Source organism: Oncorhynchus keta, chromosome 2 (genome assembly GCF_023373465.1).
Source record: "Oncorhynchus keta strain PuntledgeMale-10-30-2019 chromosome 2, Oket_V2, whole genome shotgun sequence".
Classification (NCBI taxonomy): domain Eukaryota; kingdom Metazoa; phylum Chordata; class Actinopteri; order Salmoniformes; family Salmonidae; genus Oncorhynchus; species Oncorhynchus keta.
In genome coordinates this window covers 12,297,585-12,316,525 of record NC_068422.1, presented here as the reverse complement: position 1 = coordinate 12,316,525, position 18,941 = coordinate 12,297,585, and the positions used below count along the sequence as shown (strand labels likewise).

The 18,941-nt window shown below is 49.1% G+C and overlaps 2 protein-coding genes across 6 annotated transcripts in view; one reads left to right on the top strand and one right to left on the bottom strand.

Moving 5' to 3' along the window:
* Positions 1-18,941, top strand: part of LOC118372943 (tectonin beta-propeller repeat-containing protein 1-like) — a 33,893-nt gene that overhangs the window by 2,434 nt on the left and 12,518 nt on the right. For 4 of the 5 annotated variants that reach the window (XR_008072634.1, XR_008072633.1, XM_052472100.1 and 1 more), the window contains exons 2-16: positions 2,151-2,383; positions 6,619-6,801; positions 7,929-7,952; positions 8,860-8,982; positions 9,141-9,266; positions 9,462-9,636; positions 9,891-9,991; positions 10,316-10,417; positions 10,646-10,797; positions 11,109-11,695; positions 11,923-12,068; positions 13,316-13,477; positions 13,581-13,730; positions 14,011-14,168; positions 16,918-17,045. Coding sequence is in view for 3 of the 5 variants with exons in the window: in XM_052472100.1 (XP_052328060.1) it covers positions 2,159-2,383; positions 6,619-6,801; positions 7,929-7,952; positions 8,860-8,982; positions 9,141-9,266; positions 9,462-9,636; positions 9,891-9,991; positions 10,316-10,417; positions 10,646-10,797; positions 11,109-11,695; positions 11,923-12,068; positions 13,316-13,477; positions 13,581-13,730; positions 14,011-14,168; positions 16,918-17,045 (2,542 nt within the window). In the remaining 2 variants the exon portion in view is untranslated. The remainder of the gene's footprint in view (positions 1-2,150; positions 2,384-6,618; positions 6,802-7,928; positions 7,953-8,859; positions 8,983-9,140; positions 9,267-9,461; positions 9,637-9,890; positions 9,992-10,315; positions 10,418-10,645; positions 10,798-11,108; positions 11,696-11,922; positions 12,069-13,315; positions 13,478-13,580; positions 13,731-14,010; positions 14,169-16,917; positions 17,046-18,941) is intronic. The other variant, XM_052472106.1, reaches the window with a different exon arrangement.
* Positions 10,125-18,941, bottom strand: part of LOC118372946 (class A basic helix-loop-helix protein 15-like) — a 34,698-nt gene continuing 25,881 nt past the window's right edge. The window contains exons 3-4 of the transcript XR_008072636.1: positions 11,506-11,686; positions 10,125-10,802 (exon numbers count right to left, since the gene is read on the bottom strand). The gene's annotated coding sequence lies outside the window, so the exon portion shown is untranslated. The remainder of the gene's footprint in view (positions 10,803-11,505; positions 11,687-18,941) is intronic.

Here is an 18,941-nt window from a genome sequence, read left to right as displayed (position 1 = left end):
TAGAACAGTGCCCCTAGTCCAGTGGTTCCCAACAACAAGATAGAACAGTGCCCCTAGCCCAGTGGTTCCCAACAACAAGATAGAACAGTGCCCCTAACCCAGTGGTTCCCAACAACAAGATAGAACAGTGCCCCTAATCCAGTGGTTCCCAACAACAAGATAGAACAGTGCCCCTAGTCCAGTGGTTCCCAACAACAAGATAGAACAGTGCCCCTAACCCAGTGGTTCCCAACAACAAGATAGAACAGTGCCCCTAGTCCAGTGGTTCCCAACAACAAGATAGAACAGTGCCCCTAACCCAGTGGTTCCCAACAACAACATAGAACAGTGCCCCTAGTCCAGTGGTTCCCAACAACAAGATAGACAGTGCCCCTAGTTCAGTCGTTCCCAACAACAAGATAGAACAGTGCCCCTAGTCCAGTGGTTCCCAACAACAAGATAGAACAGTGCCCCTAGTCCAGTGGTTTCCAACAACAAGATAGAACAGTGCCCCTAGTCCAGTGGTTTCCAACAACAAGATAGAACAGTGCCCCTAGTCCAGTGGTTTCCAACAACAAGATAGAACAGTGCCCCTAGTCCAGTGGTTCCCAACCTTTTTATTTTACTGTACCACCAACGGAATTTTGCTCTGCCTGGAGTCCCCCTGAAGTACCCCCTCATGTGCATTTTACCAATGGGCCTATGGTCTCATGACTCTTCTCAAGTACCCCCTGTGGATAGGTCCTAGTACCCCTGGTTGGGAAGGAATAGGACAGGATGAAGCTGGCACAGTTTACACAGAACAGTGGTAAATTGTAAGGTCAGGTTGGCTTTTTACCCCCAAATGGATAGACTTAGGTTGGATAAGATTATCTTAAAGCCTGCTACAATCAAAGGGACAAAGAGACAATATACACTGAGTGTATATAGACTGACCAGGTGACATAGACTCACCAGGTGAATGCAGATGAAAGTTATGATCCCTTATTAATGTCACCTGTTAAAACCACTTCAATGAGTGTAGATCAGTGTTCCCTTAACTGGTGGCCTGCTGGCCAAATTTGGCCCGCGGGTGGTTTTATTTGGCCCCACAAGTTTTCAGAGCAAAAGAAAATTGTAATAACCAAACTCATTTGTAATTTTATTGTTGCACATAAAATACTATTAAAACACCTGGAAATCAGCTTCTAAGTGATTTAAGTTTAAGAAATCAGTTCCCAAGTATTCCCACACATCATGTACAAATATAAGCAAGGTTTGAAATGATTATGTTTTAGTCAAATGTTATATATGTTTGGGCTTCTCGTGGTTGATTTGCAGTGTACAAATTACGTGTAATTATGTCCCCCCCCCCAAAAAAAAAAATCAGGCCTGCCAGCTATAAAATATTTAACATTTTTTAACTAGGCAAGTCAGTTAAGAACAAATTCTTATTCACAAATGGCCTACCAAAAGGCCTTCTGCGGGGACGGGGGCTGGATTAAAACTACTACTAATAATATAATGTAGGACAAAACACACATCACGACAAGAGACAACACAACATTAGACATAAGAGACATAAGACAACAACATAGCAAGGCTGCAACACATGACAACACAGCATGGTAGCAAGACAACATGGCAACAACATGGTAGCAACACAACATGGCACCAGCACAACATGGTAACAGCACAAAATATGGTACAAACATTATTGGGCACAGACAACAGCACAAAGGGCAAGAAGGTAGAGACAACAATACATCACACAAAGCGGCCACAACTGTCAGAGTGTTTGTTGCAGCTCGTTACAGTCACTAGCTGCAGCGAACTGAAAATACCAGCGACCCAGGGATGTGTGTGCTTTGGGGACCTTTAACAGAATGTGACTGGCAGAACGGGTGTTGTATGTGGAGGGTGAGGGCTGCAGTAGATATCTCAGATAGGGGGGAGTGAGGCCTAAGAGGGTTTTATAAATAAGCATCACCAGTGGGTTTTGCGACAAGTATGCAGAGATGACCAGTTTACAGAGGAGTATAGAGTGCAGTGATGTGTCCTATAAGGAGCACTGGTGGCAAATCTGATGGCCTGCTGGCTTGACCCTGAGGTAAATGTCCTTATTTTTAGACCGAACAGTTGAATCTTTTAAATGAAAGCAGTGCATCTTACTTTAGTACGTCTCTCCTTAGGCCTGAACATGCCTGTGTCCCTGCTGTGGGCAGTGGATGTGTATGGGCGTGTGTACAGCTTGTCCACCAGAGGGCAGCAGTGGGAGCAGTATCGTGATGCTGTGTTAGAGTTTAAGAGGGTGACGGCCGTGCAGCAGTGTTGCTGGGGTATCGCCTGTGACCATCACATCTACCTGAATGTCCACTCTAGTGATGTTCCCATACGCTACCAGGAGGAGACATTCGAGAACCAGGTACAGGGTGCGTGTGTGTGTGTGTGTGTGTGTGGCGGTGGATGGTGGGCTGTGTGTGTGTGAGGCGGGGGGAGGGTGAGCTGTGTGTGTGTGTGGTGTGGGGGATGGTGGGCTGTGTGTGTGGGGGGCGTGGGGAGGGTGGGCTGTGTGGGGCGGGGGGAGGGTGGGCTGTGTGTGTGGGGGCGGGGCGGGGGGGAGGGTGGGCTGTGTGTGTGTGGGGGGGGGGGGAGGGTGGGCTGTGTGTGTGTGGCGGTGGAGAGTGGGCTGTGTGTGTGTGGAGGGTGGGCTGTGTGTGTGTGTGGCGGTGGAGGGTGGGCTGTGTGTGTGTGTGGCGGTGGAGGGTGGGCTGTGTGTGTGTGGCGGTGGAGGGTGGGCTGTGTGTGTGTGGGGCGGGGGGAGGGTGGGCTGTGTGTGTGGTGTGGGGGATGGTGGGCTGTGTGTGTGTGGAGCGGGGTGGAGGGTGGGCTGTGTGTGTGTGGGGGCGGGGGAGGGTGGGCTGTGTGTGTGTGGCGGTGGAGGGTGGGCTGTGTGTGTGTGGGGGCGGGGGAGGGTGGGCTGTGTGTGTGTGGCGGTGGAGGGTGGGCTGTGTGTGTGTGGGGGCGGGGGTGGGCTGTGTGTGTGTGGGGCGGGGGAGGGTGGGCTGTGTGTGTGTGTGGCGGTGGAGGGTGGGCTGTGTGTGTGTGGGGCGGGGGGCTGTGTGTGTGTGTGCGGTGGGAGGGTGGGCTGTGTGTGGGGGGCGGGGGACGGTGGGCTGTGTGTGTGTGTGGTGTGGGGGATGGTGGGCTGTGTGTGTGTGGTGTGGGGGATGGTGGGCTGTGTGTGTGTGGGGGGGGGAGGGTGGGCTGTGTGTGTGTGGGGGGCGGGGGAGGGTGGGCTGTGTGTGTGTGTGGCGGTGGAGGGTGGGCTGTGTGTGTGTGTGTGTGGGGGATGGTGGGCTGTGTGTGTGGTGTGGGGGGATGGTGGGCTGTGTGTGTGGGGGCGGGGGAGGGTGGGCTGTGTGTGTGTGTGGGGGCGGGGGAGGGTGGGCTGTGTGTGTGTGTGGCGGTGGAGGGTGGGCTGTGTGTGTGTGGGGCGGGGGAGGGTGGGCTGTGTGTGTGTGTGGTGTGGGGGATGGTGGGCTGTGTGTGTGTGGGGGGGGGGGAGGGTGGGCTGTGTGTGTGTGTGGTGTGGGGGATGGTGGGCTGTGTGTGTGGGGGGCGGGGGGGTGGGCTGTGTGTGTGTGTGGTGTGGGGGATGGTGGGCTGTGTGGGGGCGGGGGAGGGTGGGCTGTGTGTGTGTGGGGCGGGGGAGGGTGGGCTGTGTGTGTGTGGGGGCGGGGGATGGTGGGCTGTGTGTGTGTGGGGCGGGGGAGGGTGAGCTGTGTGTGGTGGGGGCGGCGGAAGGTGGGCTGTGTGTGTGTGGGGCGGGGGGGAGGGTGGGCTGTGTGTGTGTGGGGGGGGAGTGTGGGCTGTGTGTGTGTGTGGTGTGGGGGATGGTGGGCTGTGTGTGTGTGGTGTGGGGGATGGTGGGCTGTGTGTGTGTGGGGCGGGGGAGGGTAGGCTGTGTGTGTGTGTGGGGCGGGGGGAGGGTGGGCTGTGTGTGTGTGTGGCGGTGGAGGGTGGGCTGTGTGTGTGGGGGCGGGGGAGGGTGGGCTGTGTGTGTGTGTGGTGTGGGGGATGGTGGGCTGTGTGTGTGTGGGGCGGGGGAGGGTGGGCTGTGTGTGTGTGTGGTGTGGGGGGATGGTGGGCTGTGTGTGTGGGGGCGGGGGGGTGGGCTGTGTGTGTGTGTGGTGTGGGGGATGGTGGGCTGTGTGGGGCGGGGGAGGTGGGCTGTGTGTGTGTGGGGCGGGGGAGGGTGGGCTGTGTGTGTGGGGGGCGGGGGATGGTGGGCTGTGTGTGGGGGGCAGGGGAGGGTGGCTGGGCGGTGGAAGGTGGGCTGTGTGTGTGGGGGCGGGGGAGGGTGGGCTGTGTGTGTGTGTGGTGGGGGGATGGTGGGCTGTGTGTGTGGGGGGCGGGGGAGGGTGGGGTGTGTGTGTGTGGTGGGGGGATGGTGGGCTGTGTGTGGGGGGGCGGGGGGGTGGGCTGTGTGTGTGTGGGGGCGGGGGAGGGTGGGTTGTGTGTGTGGGGGCTGGGGGAGGGTGGGCTGTGTGTGTGTGGCGGGGGAGGGTGGGCTGTGTGTGTGGGGGGGGGGGGGGAGGGTGGGCCGTGTGTGTGTGTGACTGTGTGTCTGTCTGTGCCTGTGTTTGTGCTTCTCTTGCACCTGATGCATTTATGGGTCTTGTAACCCTCTCTCTCTCTCTCCCTCAATTCAATTCAATTCAGTTTCAATTCCAGGGCTTTATTGGCATGGAAAACACATGTTAACATTGCAAAAACAAGTGAAGTAGATAATAAACAAGAAATATTTGAAGTAAACATTACACTCTCAGAAGTTCCAAAAGAATAAAGACATTTCAACTGTCATATTGTCTATACACAGTGTTGTAACAATGTGCAAATAGTTCAAGTACAAAAGGTAAAATATTGGGTTGTATTAACAATGGTGTTTGTTCTTCACTGGTTTTCTTGTGGCAACAGGTCACAAATCTTGCTGCTGTGATGACACACTGTGGTATTTCAACCAGTAGATATGTGATATCAAAATTGGGTTTGTTTTCTAACACTTTGTGGATCTGTGTAACCTGAGGGAAATATGTGTCTCTAATATGGTCATAGATTTGGCAGGAGGTTAGGAAGTGCAGCTCAGTTTCCATCTCATTTTGTGAGTCATGTGCATATAGCCTGTCTTCTCTTGAGAGCCATGTCTGTCTACGGCGGCCTTTCTCTATAGCAAGGCTATGCTCACTGAGTCTGTACATAGTCAAAGCTTTCCTTAAGTTTGGGTCAGTCACTGTGGTCAGGTATTCTGGCAAGGTGTACTCTCTGTTTAGGGCCAAATAGCATTCTAGTTTACTCAATTTTTATGTTAATTCTTTCCAATGTGCCAAGTAATTATCTTTTTGTTTTCTCATGATTTGTTTAGGTCTAATTGTGTTGCTGTTCTAGGGCTCTGTGGGGTCTGTTTGTGTTTGTGAACAGAGCCCCAAGACCAGCTTGCTTAGGGGACTCTTCTCCAGGTTCATCTCTCTGTAGGTGATGGCTTTGCAAATTTGCAAATAAATTCATAAAAAATCCTACAATGTGATTTTCTGGATTCTTTTTTCTTCTCATTTTGTCTGTCATAGTTGAAGTGTACCTATGATGAAAATTACAGGCCTCTCATCTTTTTAAGTGGGAGAACTTGCACAATTGGTGGCTGACAATACTTTTTTGCCCCACTGTGTATGTTGAAGAGTATGGGCTTAAGTTGCATCCCTTTCTCACCCCCCGGACCTGTGGAAAGAAATGTGTTTGTTTTTTGCCCGTTTTAACCCCAAACTTGTTGTTTGTGTACATGGAATTTCTAATGTTGTATGTTTTCCCCCAACACCACTTTCCATCGACTTGTATAGCAGACCCTCATGACAAATTGAGTCAAAAGTTTTTTGAAATCAACAAAGCATGAGAAGACTTTGCCTAGGTTTTTTTTTTTTGGTCAAGTAGGGTGTGTAGGGTGAATATGTGGCCTGTTGTCAAGTCATTTGGTAAAATGTACACTTGACCTTTGCTCAGTACATTTTCTTTACTGTGGAAATGAACTCGTCTGCTGTTAATGATAATGCAGAGGATTTTCCCAATGTTGTTGTTGACACATCCCACATCCCATTGGGGTCCAATTTGTCTCCACTTTCGTAGATTGGGGTGATCAGTCCTTGGTTCCAAATATTGGGGAAGATGCCAGAACTAAGAATGATGTTGAAGAGTTTAAGTATAGCCAATAGGAATTTGTGGTCTGTATATTTTATCATTTCATTGAGGATACCATCAACACCACAGGTTTTTTTGGGTTGGAGGGTTTGTATGTTGTCCTGTAGTTAATTCAATGTAATTGGAGAATCCAGTGGGTTCTGGTAGTCTTTAATAGTCTCTCTCTCTCTCTCTCTCTATATATATATATATATATATGTTTCACATCCTGCCGTTATTGGGAGTCCCATAGGACGGTGCACAATTGACCCAGTGTCGTCCGGGTTTGGCTGGAGTAGGTCGTCATTGTAAATAAGAATTTGTTCTTAACTGACTTGCCTAGTTAAATAAAAGTTACATTAAAAAAATGTATAATAATACAAATAAATATATATATATATCTCCCTCTATCTCTCTCTCTTTCTCTCTCAGCGATGGAATCCCATGGATAACTTCTCGGATCGCTTGTTGCCGAGCGACCGCTGGCAGTGGAGTAACATCACAGGACTGGAACACCAACCCCTTGACAGCTTCTTTCTTCCCTCGACCAACTGGGAGTGGGAGGGGGACTGGTACATTGACGAGAACTTTGGAGGAGAGCCCACAGAGAAAGAAGTGAATGTTCTCTCTCTTTCTGTCTTTCTCTCTTTTCTGTATCTTTCTCTCTCCTCTCTTGCCTCCTCCATTTTATATGTCCCCTCTATCTCTATTCTCTCCCTCTCTCTCCTTCTCTCTCCCTCTCTCTTTCCCTCTCTCTCCCTCTCTCTTTCTCTCTTTCACTCTCTCTCCTTCTCTCCCCCTCTCTCCTTCTCTCTCTCCCTCTCCCTTTCTCTCTATTCTCTCCCTCTCTTTCTCTCTTTTCCTCTCTCCTTCTCTCTCCCTCTCTCTTTCCCTCTCTCCGTCTCTCTCCTCTCTCTCCCTCTCTCTTTCCCTCTCTCCTTATCTCTCCTCCCCTCCCTCTCCTCTCTCTAATTCTCTCTCTCCCTCTCTCTCCTTCTCTCTCTCCCTCTCTCATTCTCTCTCTCCCTCTCTCTGTCTTTCTTCCCTCCCTCTCTGTCATTGTCTTACCCCTCACGTACAGTGATCTCCAACAGTAGACTAGCTAGGTTTCCATCCAATTGGTGACAGATTACAGATACATCATCCAATATGCCCATTTTCCCACCAGAGATGTTTCCATCAAACTGACTTTTTGCAGATGAAATTATGTGCATGATGATGTAGTGCACATAAAAACAACTTTTTACATTAATTTCCCATGTACCATCATTCATTTCCCATGTACCATCACATTTTCAAATGTACTGATGGTTTTGTCACAAAAACTGTTGCATTGTATAGAAAATGTGTCCACTCTGGTCTTGGCACTTGTGCTCTAGCCAACAGCTGGCTGATACAGTGGGTAGACTACCTACAGTATGAGATTATTATTCATAAGAGTGATCATCATGTCACCAGAATAAGAACCTCGGTATGTATTGGAAAGGAGCATCAAGCTCATCACCGTGCACTTTCACCACCCTGTGAAGTTCATCATAATGCATTTCATCTGTAGCCTAATAAACTGCATGCTTCCCCGAGTCATAGTGGGAGGGCCACACAACATATCATCGGTATCATGGTTATTTTCACTGCTATTTCTCGCATAATTAATTTTACAGACAAAAAGATCCCAACACGTCGAAAGAACAAATTGTCTGTCGGCATTTCTAAAATTGTACCTCATTTCATGTTTCCATCAGCCCCATCTGGACTTTTTCCATCAGGTAATTCATCTGCATGAAATGTTTGGATGGAGTGACACTTAGTGACACATTCGTTGTTGTTTTGGCTCTGTACTCCAACACTTTGGATTTGAAATGATACAGTGACTACAAGGTTAAGTTGCAGACTGGCAGATTTAATTTGAGGGTATTCTCATCCATATCGGGTGATTACAGCACTGTTTGTACCCAGTCCCCCCGTTTTAGGGAAACAAAAGTATTGGGACAAATTCACTTGTGTGAATGAATAGTGAAAAGTGAAGTATTTGGTCCCATATTGATAGCGCCCAATGCTTACATCAAGCTTGTAACTTTACACATTTTGAGATGCATCTGCTGTTTGTTTTGGTTGTGTTTCAGATGATTTTGTTCCCAGTAGAAATGAATGGTAAATAATGTATTGTGTCATTATGGAGTCCCTTTTATTGTAGATAAGAATATTATATATTTCTAAACACTTCTACATTAAATGTGGATGCTACAGTGATTACAGATAATCCTGAATGAATCTTGAATAATGATGAGTGATAAAGTTACAGAGGGTCAAATATTATACACCCAAGACATGCTAACCTCTCACCATTACCAATATCAGGGGAGGTTAGCAAAAACATAACATTCTACTACTTTAATACACATTTAAGTGAATTTGACACAGGACTTTTGGTTTCCTAAAATGGGGGGACTATTTACAAAAAGTAATTTCTAAACGGTTCACCCGATACTGATGAAAATACCCTCAAATTAAAAAGATGTCAGTCTGCACTTTAACCTCATAGCCATTGTATAATTTCAAATCCAAAGTGCTGGAGTACAGAGCCAAAACAACAACCTGTCAGTGTCCTAATACCGTTGGAACTCACTATACATGCTGATTCATGTGTGAATGGGTCTGTCTGTATGTCTGCAGGGTTGGACCTATGCCATAGACTTCCCTGCCACCTACACCAAAGACAAGAAGTGGAACTCATGTGTCCGTCGCAGGCGATGGATCCGCTACAGGAGGTACAAGGCCACAGACACCTGGGCCAAGGTGTGTATTTGGAGAAATATTATCACCTGCCACAGCCAGGATGTAACTGTGTACCTCTGCAGTGTACAGGCTTGTATTGTACTCATCATGTACTGTAGTTTACAGTGTGTGTGTTTGTGTGTGTGTGTGTTGACCTGTCTCTCTCTCTCTGTTACCAGATCCCATCAGAGGGTCACAGTGGTCCCCTTCCAGACCCCTTTAATGACATCAGCTGTGGAGGCTGGGAGATCAGTGAGGAGCCCAGGGGGAGGTTGTCACTGTGGGCCGTCTCTCTACAGGGCAAGGTAACACACACACTAAAACATACACACACATTAACACATACACAAACACACACAAACACAGACACACACTAACACACAGACACACACAGCTCAGAGGGGGAGGTCATATCTTCAGAGATCACAAAACACTGACAGGTTGTACACAACTCTAATATATTCCATTTGATTGACTGTTTGTTTGATCTGGGTCATTAGGTGTGGTTTCGTGAGGGTATCCACCACCACAGCCCAGAGGGGGATGGCTGGGAGGAGGTGTCTCTGCCTGGGGAGGTGGTGCAGATCAGCTGTGGTCCAGGGGACCTTGTCTGGGCCGTGCTCTGGGAGGGACAACTCATCGTCAGGGAGGGCATCACCAGAGACTGCCCACGAGGTGACTGGTTGACAGAGGAAGTGTGTGTATCCGTGGATGCGTATGTTAGAGAGACACAGAGAGACAGAATGCTTGTGTCTGTTTGTGTGTGTGTGTAATGGAGAGAGAGAGAGACAAAGCGAGAGACAAAGAGAGAGAGGGAGAGAGATAAAGAGAGAGACAGAGAGAGCGAGCGAAAAGGAGAGAGATAGAGAGATGAAGAGAAAGAGTCTGATGGTTTCATGGCCCCATTACCCCTCTTCTCTCTCCGTCAGGCTCCTCCTGGGTAGTGGTGGACTCTCCCAACCCAGAGGCCGGGGCCATCCACGTAGCTGTGGGGGACAACGTAGTCTGGGCTGTCACCAAGGACAACAAGGTAAGACAATACCACTGAGTTTCCATAACTGAACACTAATTTATATGCTTCATTATTGGACATAATAATACTAATAGATTTAATTTAAATAGCACTTTTCATTACATGAAGAATCTCAAAGACGCTTAAAAAATGAAACAAAAAACTGAATTTGAATTTATTGATGATAGTTATTGTGGAGCTGGACAATGATGAACATGAGCTAAAGGAAGAATTCAGGCAAAAAACACAAATGTCATTTTAATTCCACCACATGTCTACCTCTGGTTATGAATCATTCAGTCATGACTGTTTCCCTGATGATCTTCTGTCGGTACCTGTTAGGTATGGTACAGACGTGGCATCAACTCCTATAACCCCCGTGGTTCAGGCTGGATCGGGATGATCGGGGAGATGGTCATGATCAACGTGGGTCTCAACGACCAGGTAAGGAGCCATGACTTAACTATTTCCTCTGCTTATTCAACTAATTATAACGTTCCCTTAGACTCTCATAGCCAAGCCTTATGGCATGGGCTTAAAATCATAAACTGTACATTCATTCATGAAGAAATGATTCATAATGATTAAAAGGCAGTTTAGTAATGGAGAACAAACACAGTGTCATGATAGTTTCTTGTCTGGCTCTCGCCTCATGTGTTCTGTCCCATCCAGGTGTGGGGTATCAGCTGTGAGGACCGAGCAGTGTATTTCCGTCAGGGTGTGACCTCCAGTGAGTTGAGTGGTAAAGCCTGGAAGGCTGTCAACGTGCCCCGAGACGGAGACATCAGGTCCCACTCCTCCGCCAGCAGTAGCAGTCTGCACAGGTGGGCTGGGGACATGAACACACACATAAACACACACACATTGTTTTCACTGCTTGGGCAACCTCGGCTACATAAAGCGATTTGCTAAGCTGTCTGCCAGCCGGGTGCTCTGTGTAATACTATCTCTCTCTCATAATTTTCTCTCTCTCTGTCTGTCTGTCTGTCTGTCTGTCCGTCCGTCCGTCCGTCCGTCCGTCCGTCCCTCCCTCCCTCCCTCCCTCCGTCCGTCCCTCCCTCCCTCCCTCCCTCCCTCCCTCCCTCCCTCCCTGTCCGTCTGTCCGTCTCTCTCTCTCTCTCTCTCTCTCTCTCAGTGCTGGTTGTTTCTTCAGTGGAGAGGTGCGAGCACAGTCTCTGATGAGTGAAGAGTCAGACACAAAGAACGGTCCACAGAGGGCAGTCCAAGAAGTAGGGGCCTGTCCCTCCTCCCCTCCCCCCGATCCCCCTCCCGTTGACCCCGACGTCCCCAAACCACGCATCCCCAAGGTCACCAGCGACAGCTTCATCTCCGAGATGCTCTCTGAACGCAAGGTCAAACGGGAGGGGGCCACTGCCGTCACCGCCGGTCCCTCTATCCCAGAAGAGGAGGCCTCTCTTCGGGAAGCAGATGCCAAGTCTCCCCCTCTGGCCCTGGTTCTGTCCCCCAGCCTGTCTGGAGGGCCTGGGGACCCCCAATGGAGTAACGTGGACCTAGAAGAGACCCAGACTCACCTGGCTGTGGGGCCTGCTGGGGTGAGAGGGGACGCGGCTGACACCTGTAGCCTGTCCTCTGTGGCCACCTACACCCTGTGTCAGGAGGAGCCGTATGGGGCGGATGAACATCCACTCTGGGCATGGGTCAGTGGAGGAGGCTGTGGTGTGGACTGTCACTCCCAGCTCAACTGGTTCAACTCTGCCACAGGTGAGACACATACTGTAGATATTGTATCGCCCTGAAATTCTATTTCTCCTGCATATCAAAAAAAGCCTAGCAATTTACAAAACTCCAGCTCCAATTACACCAGAATACACCCTTCTGGCTGATGGAACAGTGTCCCTGTGCTTGTTATTGTTGTTGTTGAGCAACTGGAGTGTTCCCTCACATGTTGTTGATAAAGATTTTGATCTTTGTCTATTTGTCTCTCCCAGCCCTGTCATCATCAGTCCAGTCCATGAGTCTGTCCATCAGTCCAGCCCAGACAGCTGCCTGGCGGAAACAGATCTTTGAGCAGCTCAGCGAACGCTCCAAGAGAGAGATGGACAACTTTAAACACTATGAACAGGCCATAGAACAGGTTTAACGTTGAACATCCTTACAACTTGAATGCTTGCAAATGCTTTTTCTGGTTGCCATGATGAAATGAGTTTGTTATTGACTTGTCCTTGTTGTATAGAGGCTCATTAGTCTCCCTCCCTTGTCACCTCCTTCTCTCCCTCCCTCCCCCCTCCGTCCCCTCCTTCTCTCCCTCCCTCCCCCTCCTTCTCTCCCTCCCCTCCTTCTCTCCCTCCCTGCCCCCTCCGTCCCCTCCTTCTCCCCCCCGTCCCCTACTTCTCTCCCTCCCTGCCTCCTCCGTCCCCTCCTTCTCCCCCCCCGTCCCCTCCTTCTCTCCCTCCCTCCCCCTCCGTCCCCTCCTTCTCTCCCTCCCTCCCCCTCCTTCTCTCCCTCCCCCTCCTCCCCTCCTTCTCTCCCTCCCTGCCCCCTCCGTCCCCTCCTTCTCCCCCCCCGTCCCCTACTTCTCTCCCTCCCTCCCCCTCCGTCCCCTCCTTCTCCCCCCCCGTCCCCTACTTCTCTCCCTCCCTGCCTCCTCCGTCCCCTCCTTCTCTCCCTCCCTGCCTCCTCCGTCCCCTCCTTCTCCCCCCCGTCCCCTCTTCTCTCCCTCCCTCCCCCTCCGTCCCCTCCTTCTCTCCCTCCCTCCCCCCTCCGTCCCCTCCTTCTCCCCTCCCTCCCCCTCCGTCCCCTCCTCTCCCCCCCCCGTCCCCTCCTTCTCTCCCTCCCCCCCTCCGTCCCCTCCTTCTCTCCCTCCCTCCCCCTCCTTCTCTCCCTCCCTCCTTCTCTCCCTCCCCTGCCCCTCCGTCCCCTCCTTCTCCCCCCCGTCCCTCCCTCCCTCCTGCCTCCTCCGTCCCCTCCTTCTCCCCCCGTCCCCTCCTTCTCTCCCCCCTCCCCCTCCGTCCCCTCCTTCTCTCCCTCCCTCCCCCTCCTTCTCTCCCTCCCCTCCTTCTCTCCCTCCCTGCCCCCTCCGTCCCCTCCTTCTCCCCCCCCGTCCCCTACCTCTCCCTCCCTCCCCCTCCGTCCCCTCCTTCTCTCCCTCCCCCTCCGTCCCCCTCCCCTCCCTCCCCCTCCCCCCTCCTTCTCTCCCTCCCCCCCCCCCCTCCTTCTCTCCCTCCCCTCCTTCTCTCCCTCCCTGCCCCTCCGTCCCCTCCTTCTCCCCCCCCGTCCCCTACTTCTCTCCCTCCCTGCCTCCTCCGTCCCCTCCTTCTCTCCCCTCCTTCTCTCCCTCCCTCCCCCCTCCGTCCCCTCCTTCTCTCCCTCCCTCCCCCTCAGTCCCAGTCTGTGTGGGTGAAGAAAGGGACCATGCAGTGGTGGAGGGACTGGAAGCCCCATAAGTGGGTGGACGTGAGGTTTGCCCTGGAGCAGTTCTCAGGACCAGAGGGAAACCAGGATGGCATTCTCTTCCTCTACTACAACTTCAACGAGGAGAAGAAGGTGAGGGGAGGGCCACAGTGTGTGTGTGTGTGTATTTTGGGTGATCTGTAATAGTTATTTATTCATCATGTTTCTCCCCTCCTCCTCTCCTCCCTATATCCAGTACCTGCATGCGTTCATCAACGAGGTGACTATCTTGGTGCCGGTGCTGAATGACTCCAAACACACGTTTGCCGTCTACACAGCAGAGAGGACCAAACAGAGGTGGCCTATCAGACTGGCTGCTGCCACCGAGCTGGAGATGCACGACTGGGTAGGTTATATGATCACTGTCTTACACCTGAACCAGACACACAGTACAAGTTCTCAATTTTCACAGAATATCATATGTTTATTCACAAGGAAATGTCATGCTAAATAAAGGATGGTGAAAGGGTTATTCCACGTTTAGTAAAGCATCAGATGTAAGGATATTTTATATGACCCTATGTAGCATGACTTTGCCTCTATGTAGGGCTTATGAAGACTCTCTGCATGCTATCCTTTATAAGTTGTAGTCTGGGAATGTTTTGACTGTCTCTCTGTACCCCCAGCTGGCCCTGCTGAGTGTGTCGTGCTGTGACTCCCGGGGGATCCAGGGTCCCCCCTCTAAACAGGCCCTCTGGTCAGTCACCTGTAAAGGAGACGTCTTCGTCTGTGAGCCTTCACCTAGCCTGGAGGCCTGTCCCTACCCCACACCCTGCGACCAGATGTAAGACATGTCCTCTGGACTGTTATCGATGCTTTATAAAGGCTTGATAAAAACGATATGATGGATTTATTATTTGTAGATAAATAGATATTAGATTAATCAGATGTATGCACTTAACAACTAAATAGTCTTGACTGTCTGAATATCTTTGACTGTCTGAATAGTCATGACTGTCTGAATATCTTTGACTGTCTGAATATCTTTGACTGTCTGAATAGCCTTGAATGTCTGAATATCTTTGACTGTCTGAATAGTCATGACTGTCTGAATATATTTGACTGTCTGAATATATTTGACTGTCTGAATAGTCATGACTGTCTGAATATCTTTGACTGTCTGAATATCTTTGACTGTCTGAATAGTCATGACTGTCTGAATATCTTTGACTGTCTGAATAGTCATGACTGTCTGAATATATTTGACTGTCTGAATAGTCATGACTGTCTGAATATCTTTGACTGTCTGAATAGTCATGACTGTCTGAATATCTTTGACTGTCTGAATAGTCATGACTGTCTGAATATCTTTGACTGTCTGAATAGTCATGACTGTCTGAATATATTTGACTGTCTGAATAGTCATGACTGTCTGAATATCTTTGACTGTCTGAATAGTCATGACTGTCTGAATATCTTTGACTGTCTGAATAGCCTTGACTGTCTGAATAGTCTTGACTGTCTGAGTAGCCTTGAGTGTCTGAATAGCTTTGACTGTCTGAATAATCTTGACTCCGGTAAGGCGAGGGGGGGCGGTCTATGTGTATTTGTAAACAACAGCTGGTGCATGAAATCTAAGGAGGTCTCTAGATTTTGCTCGCCTGAAGTTGAGTATTTTGTGATAAATTGCAGGCCACACTACTTGCCTAGAGAGTTTTCAACTATACTTTTCGTGGCTGTTAATTTACCACCAAAGACAGATGCTGGCACTAAGACCACACTCAGTCAGCTGTATAAGGAAATAAGCAAACAGGAAACCACTCACCCAGAGGCGGTGCTCCTAGTGGCTGGAGACTTTAACGCAGGGAAACTTAAATCAGTTCTACCAAATTTCTATCAACATGTTAAATGTGCAACCACAGGGGAAACAATTCTAGAACACCTATACTCCACACACGGAGACGCGTTCAAAGCTCTCCCTCTCCCTCCATTTGGTAAATGGACCACAACTCTATCCTCCTGATTCCTGCTTACAAGCGAAAATTAAAGCAGGAAGCCCCAGTGACTCGGTCTATAAAAAGTGGTCAGATGAAGCAGATGCTAAACTAGAGGACTGTTTTGTTATCACAGACTGGAACATGTTCCGGGATTCTTCCGATGGCATTGAGGAGTACACCACATCAGTCACTGGCTTTATCAATAAGTGCATTGAGGACGTCGTCCCCACAGTGACTGTACGTACATACCCCAACCAGAAGCCATGGATTACAGGCAACATTCTCACTGAGCTAAAGGCTAGAGCTGCTGCTTTCAAGGTGCGGGACTCTAACCCGGAAGCTTACAAGAAATCCTGCTATGCCCTCCGACGAACCATCAAACAGGCAAAGCATCAATACAGGACTAAGATCGAATCGTCCTACACCGGCTCTGACGCTCGTCGGATGTGGCAGGGCTTGCAAACTATTACAGACTACAAAGGAAAGCACAGCCGAGAGCTGCCCAGTGACACGAGCCTATCAGACGAGCTAAATCACTTCTATGCTCGCTTCGAGGCTAGCAACACTGAGGCATGCATGAGAGCATCAGCTGTTCCGGACGACGGTGTGATCACGCTCTCCGTAGCCGACGTGAGTAAGACCTTTAAACAGGTCAACATACACAAGGCTGCGGGGCCAGCTGGATTACCAGGACGTGTGCTCCGGGCATGTGCTGACCAACTGGCAGGTGTCTTCACTGACATTTTCAACATGTCCCTGATTGAGTCTGTAATACCAACATGTTTCAAGCAGACCACCATAGTCCCTGTGCCCAAGAACACAAAGGCAACCTGCCCAAATGACTACAGACCCGTAGCACTCACGTCCATAGCCATGAAGTGCTTTGAAAGGCTGGTAATGGCTCACATCAACACCATTATCCCAGAAATCCTAGACCCACTCCAATTTGCATACCGCCCAAACAGATCCACAAATGTCTACCCAGACTATTTGCATTGTGTGCCCCCCCAACCCCTCTTTTACGCTGCTGCTACTCTCTGTTTATCATATATGCATAGTCACTTTAACTATACATTCATGTACATACTACCTCAATTGGGCTGACTAACCAGTGCTCCCGTACATTGGCTAACCAGGCTATCTGCATTGTGTCCCACCCACCACCCGCCAACCCCTCTTTTACGCTACTGCTACTCTCTGTTCATCATATATGCATAATCACTTTAACCATATCTACATGTACATACTACTACATACTACCTCAATCAGCCTGACTAACCGGTGTCTGTATGTGTGTATGTATGTGTCTGTATGTAGCCTTACTACTTTTATAGCCTTTATAGCCTCGCTACTGTCTTTTTACTGTTGTTTTATTTCTTTACCTACCTATTGTTCACCTAATACCTTTTTTGCACTATTGGTCAGAGCCTATAAGTAAGCATTCACTGTATTACACCTGTTGTATTCGACGCACGTGACAAATACACTTTGATTTGATTTGACTGTCTGAATAGCCTTGACTGTCTGAATGGCCTTTCATTTAAAATGTTATACTTTTCCTTACTTTGTCTTCAACCCCACGTTGTGTGTCTGCAGGTTCTGGCATCAGGTGGGGGGCCACCTGCGTCTGGTGGAGTGTAACAGTCTGGGGGTGGTGTGGGGGGTTGGCTACGACCACACTGTCTGGGTCTACACTGGCGGCTATGGAGGGGGATTCTTGCAGGGTAAACACACTAAATATACACTAAACATAAACCTACTGGACTGGACTTAAAGCACATGTAACAGTATAGCTTCTGTCCCTCTTCTCGCCCCTACCTGGGCTCGAACCAGGGACCCTCTACACACATCAACAACAGCCACCCTCGAAGCATCATGCCACAAAAGCCACGGCCCTTGCAGAGCATCGGTGATGTCACCGATTGAAACGCTATTAGCGCGCACCACCAACTAGCCATTTCACATCAGTTACACTCACCCCCCTTTTGAACTCCTTGTTTTCCACAGCAACCAGTGATCCGGGTCAACAGCATCAATGTGAAAGTATAGCTTCCGTCCCTCTCCTCGCCCCGAACCAGGGACCCTCTGAACACATCAACCACAGTCACTCACGAAGCATCGTTACCCATCGCGCCACAAAAGCTGCGGCCCTTGCAGAGCAAGGGAAACCACTACTTCAAGGTCTTTGAGCGAGTGACGTCACCGATTGAAACGCTATTAGCGTGCACCACCGCTAACTAGCTAGCCATTTCGCATCGGTTACACATACGCTAAACATAAACCTACTGGCCTTGACTTAAAGCATATGCTAAACATAAACCTACTGGACTGGACTTAAACCATACGCTAAACATAAACCTACTGGACTGGACTTAACCTATCTGGTACAAGTGGGACGGTAGCGTCCCACCTCGACAACAGCCAGTGAAATTGCAGTGTACCAAATTCAAAACAACAGAAATCCCATAATTAAAATTTCTCGAACATATAAGTATTATACACCATTTTAAAAATAAACGTCTTGTAAATCCAACCACAGTGTCTGATTTCAAAAAGTCTTTACTGCGAAAGTACACCATGCGATTATGGTAGGTCAGCGCCTAGTCACAGAAAACCATACAGCCATTTTCCAGCCAAGCACGTTATGTTCAGAAATGCATTGTCTCAAACAAACATTCTGTGAAAGTGCAGAGAGCCACATCAAATCACAGAAATATTCATCATAAACATTGATCTAAGATACAAGTGTTTAACATACGATTAAAGATAAACTTCTCCTTAATGCAACCGCTGTGTCAGATTTCAAAAAGGCTTTACGGCAAAAGCACACCATGCGATTATGTTAGGTCAGCGCCTAGCCACAGAAAACCTTACAGCCATTTTCCAGCCAAGGAGAGGTGTCACAAAAGTCAGAAATAGCATTAAAATGAATCACTTACCTTTGATGATCTTCATCTGATGGCACTTCCAGGTCTCCATGTTAGACAACAAATGTTTGTTTTGTTCGATAAAGTTCGTTTTTATGTCCAAATACCTCCTTTTTGTTCACGCGTTTAGTCCAGTAATCCAAATGCACAAGGCGGAGGCACTAAGTCCAGACGAAAAGTCAAAAACATTCCATTACAGTTTGTAGAAACATGTCAAACGATGTATAGAATCAATCTTTAGGATGTTTTTATCATAAATCTGAAAAGGAACGGAGCTTGCTCTCACGGCTGCGCGTGTGACTAAACTAAAGGCTTTCAGCCAGACCACTGGTTCAAACAGCACTTATTCGCTCCTCTTTCCTAGTAGAAGCCTGAAACAACGTTCTAAAGACTGTCTAGCGGAAGCCTTAGGAAGTGCAATCTGACACCATAGACACAGTATATTGGATAGGCAATCACTTGAAAAACTACAAACCTCTGATTTCCCACTTCCTGGTTGGATTTGTCTCAGGTTTTTGCCTGCCATATGAGTTCTGTTGTACTCATAGACATCATTCAAACAGTTTTAGAAACTTCAGAGTGTTTTCTATCCAAATAATAATCCACTATCCACTAATAATATGCATATCCTAGCCTCTGGGCCTGAGTAGCAGGCAGTTTACTCTGGGCACGCTTTTCATCCGGACGTGAAAA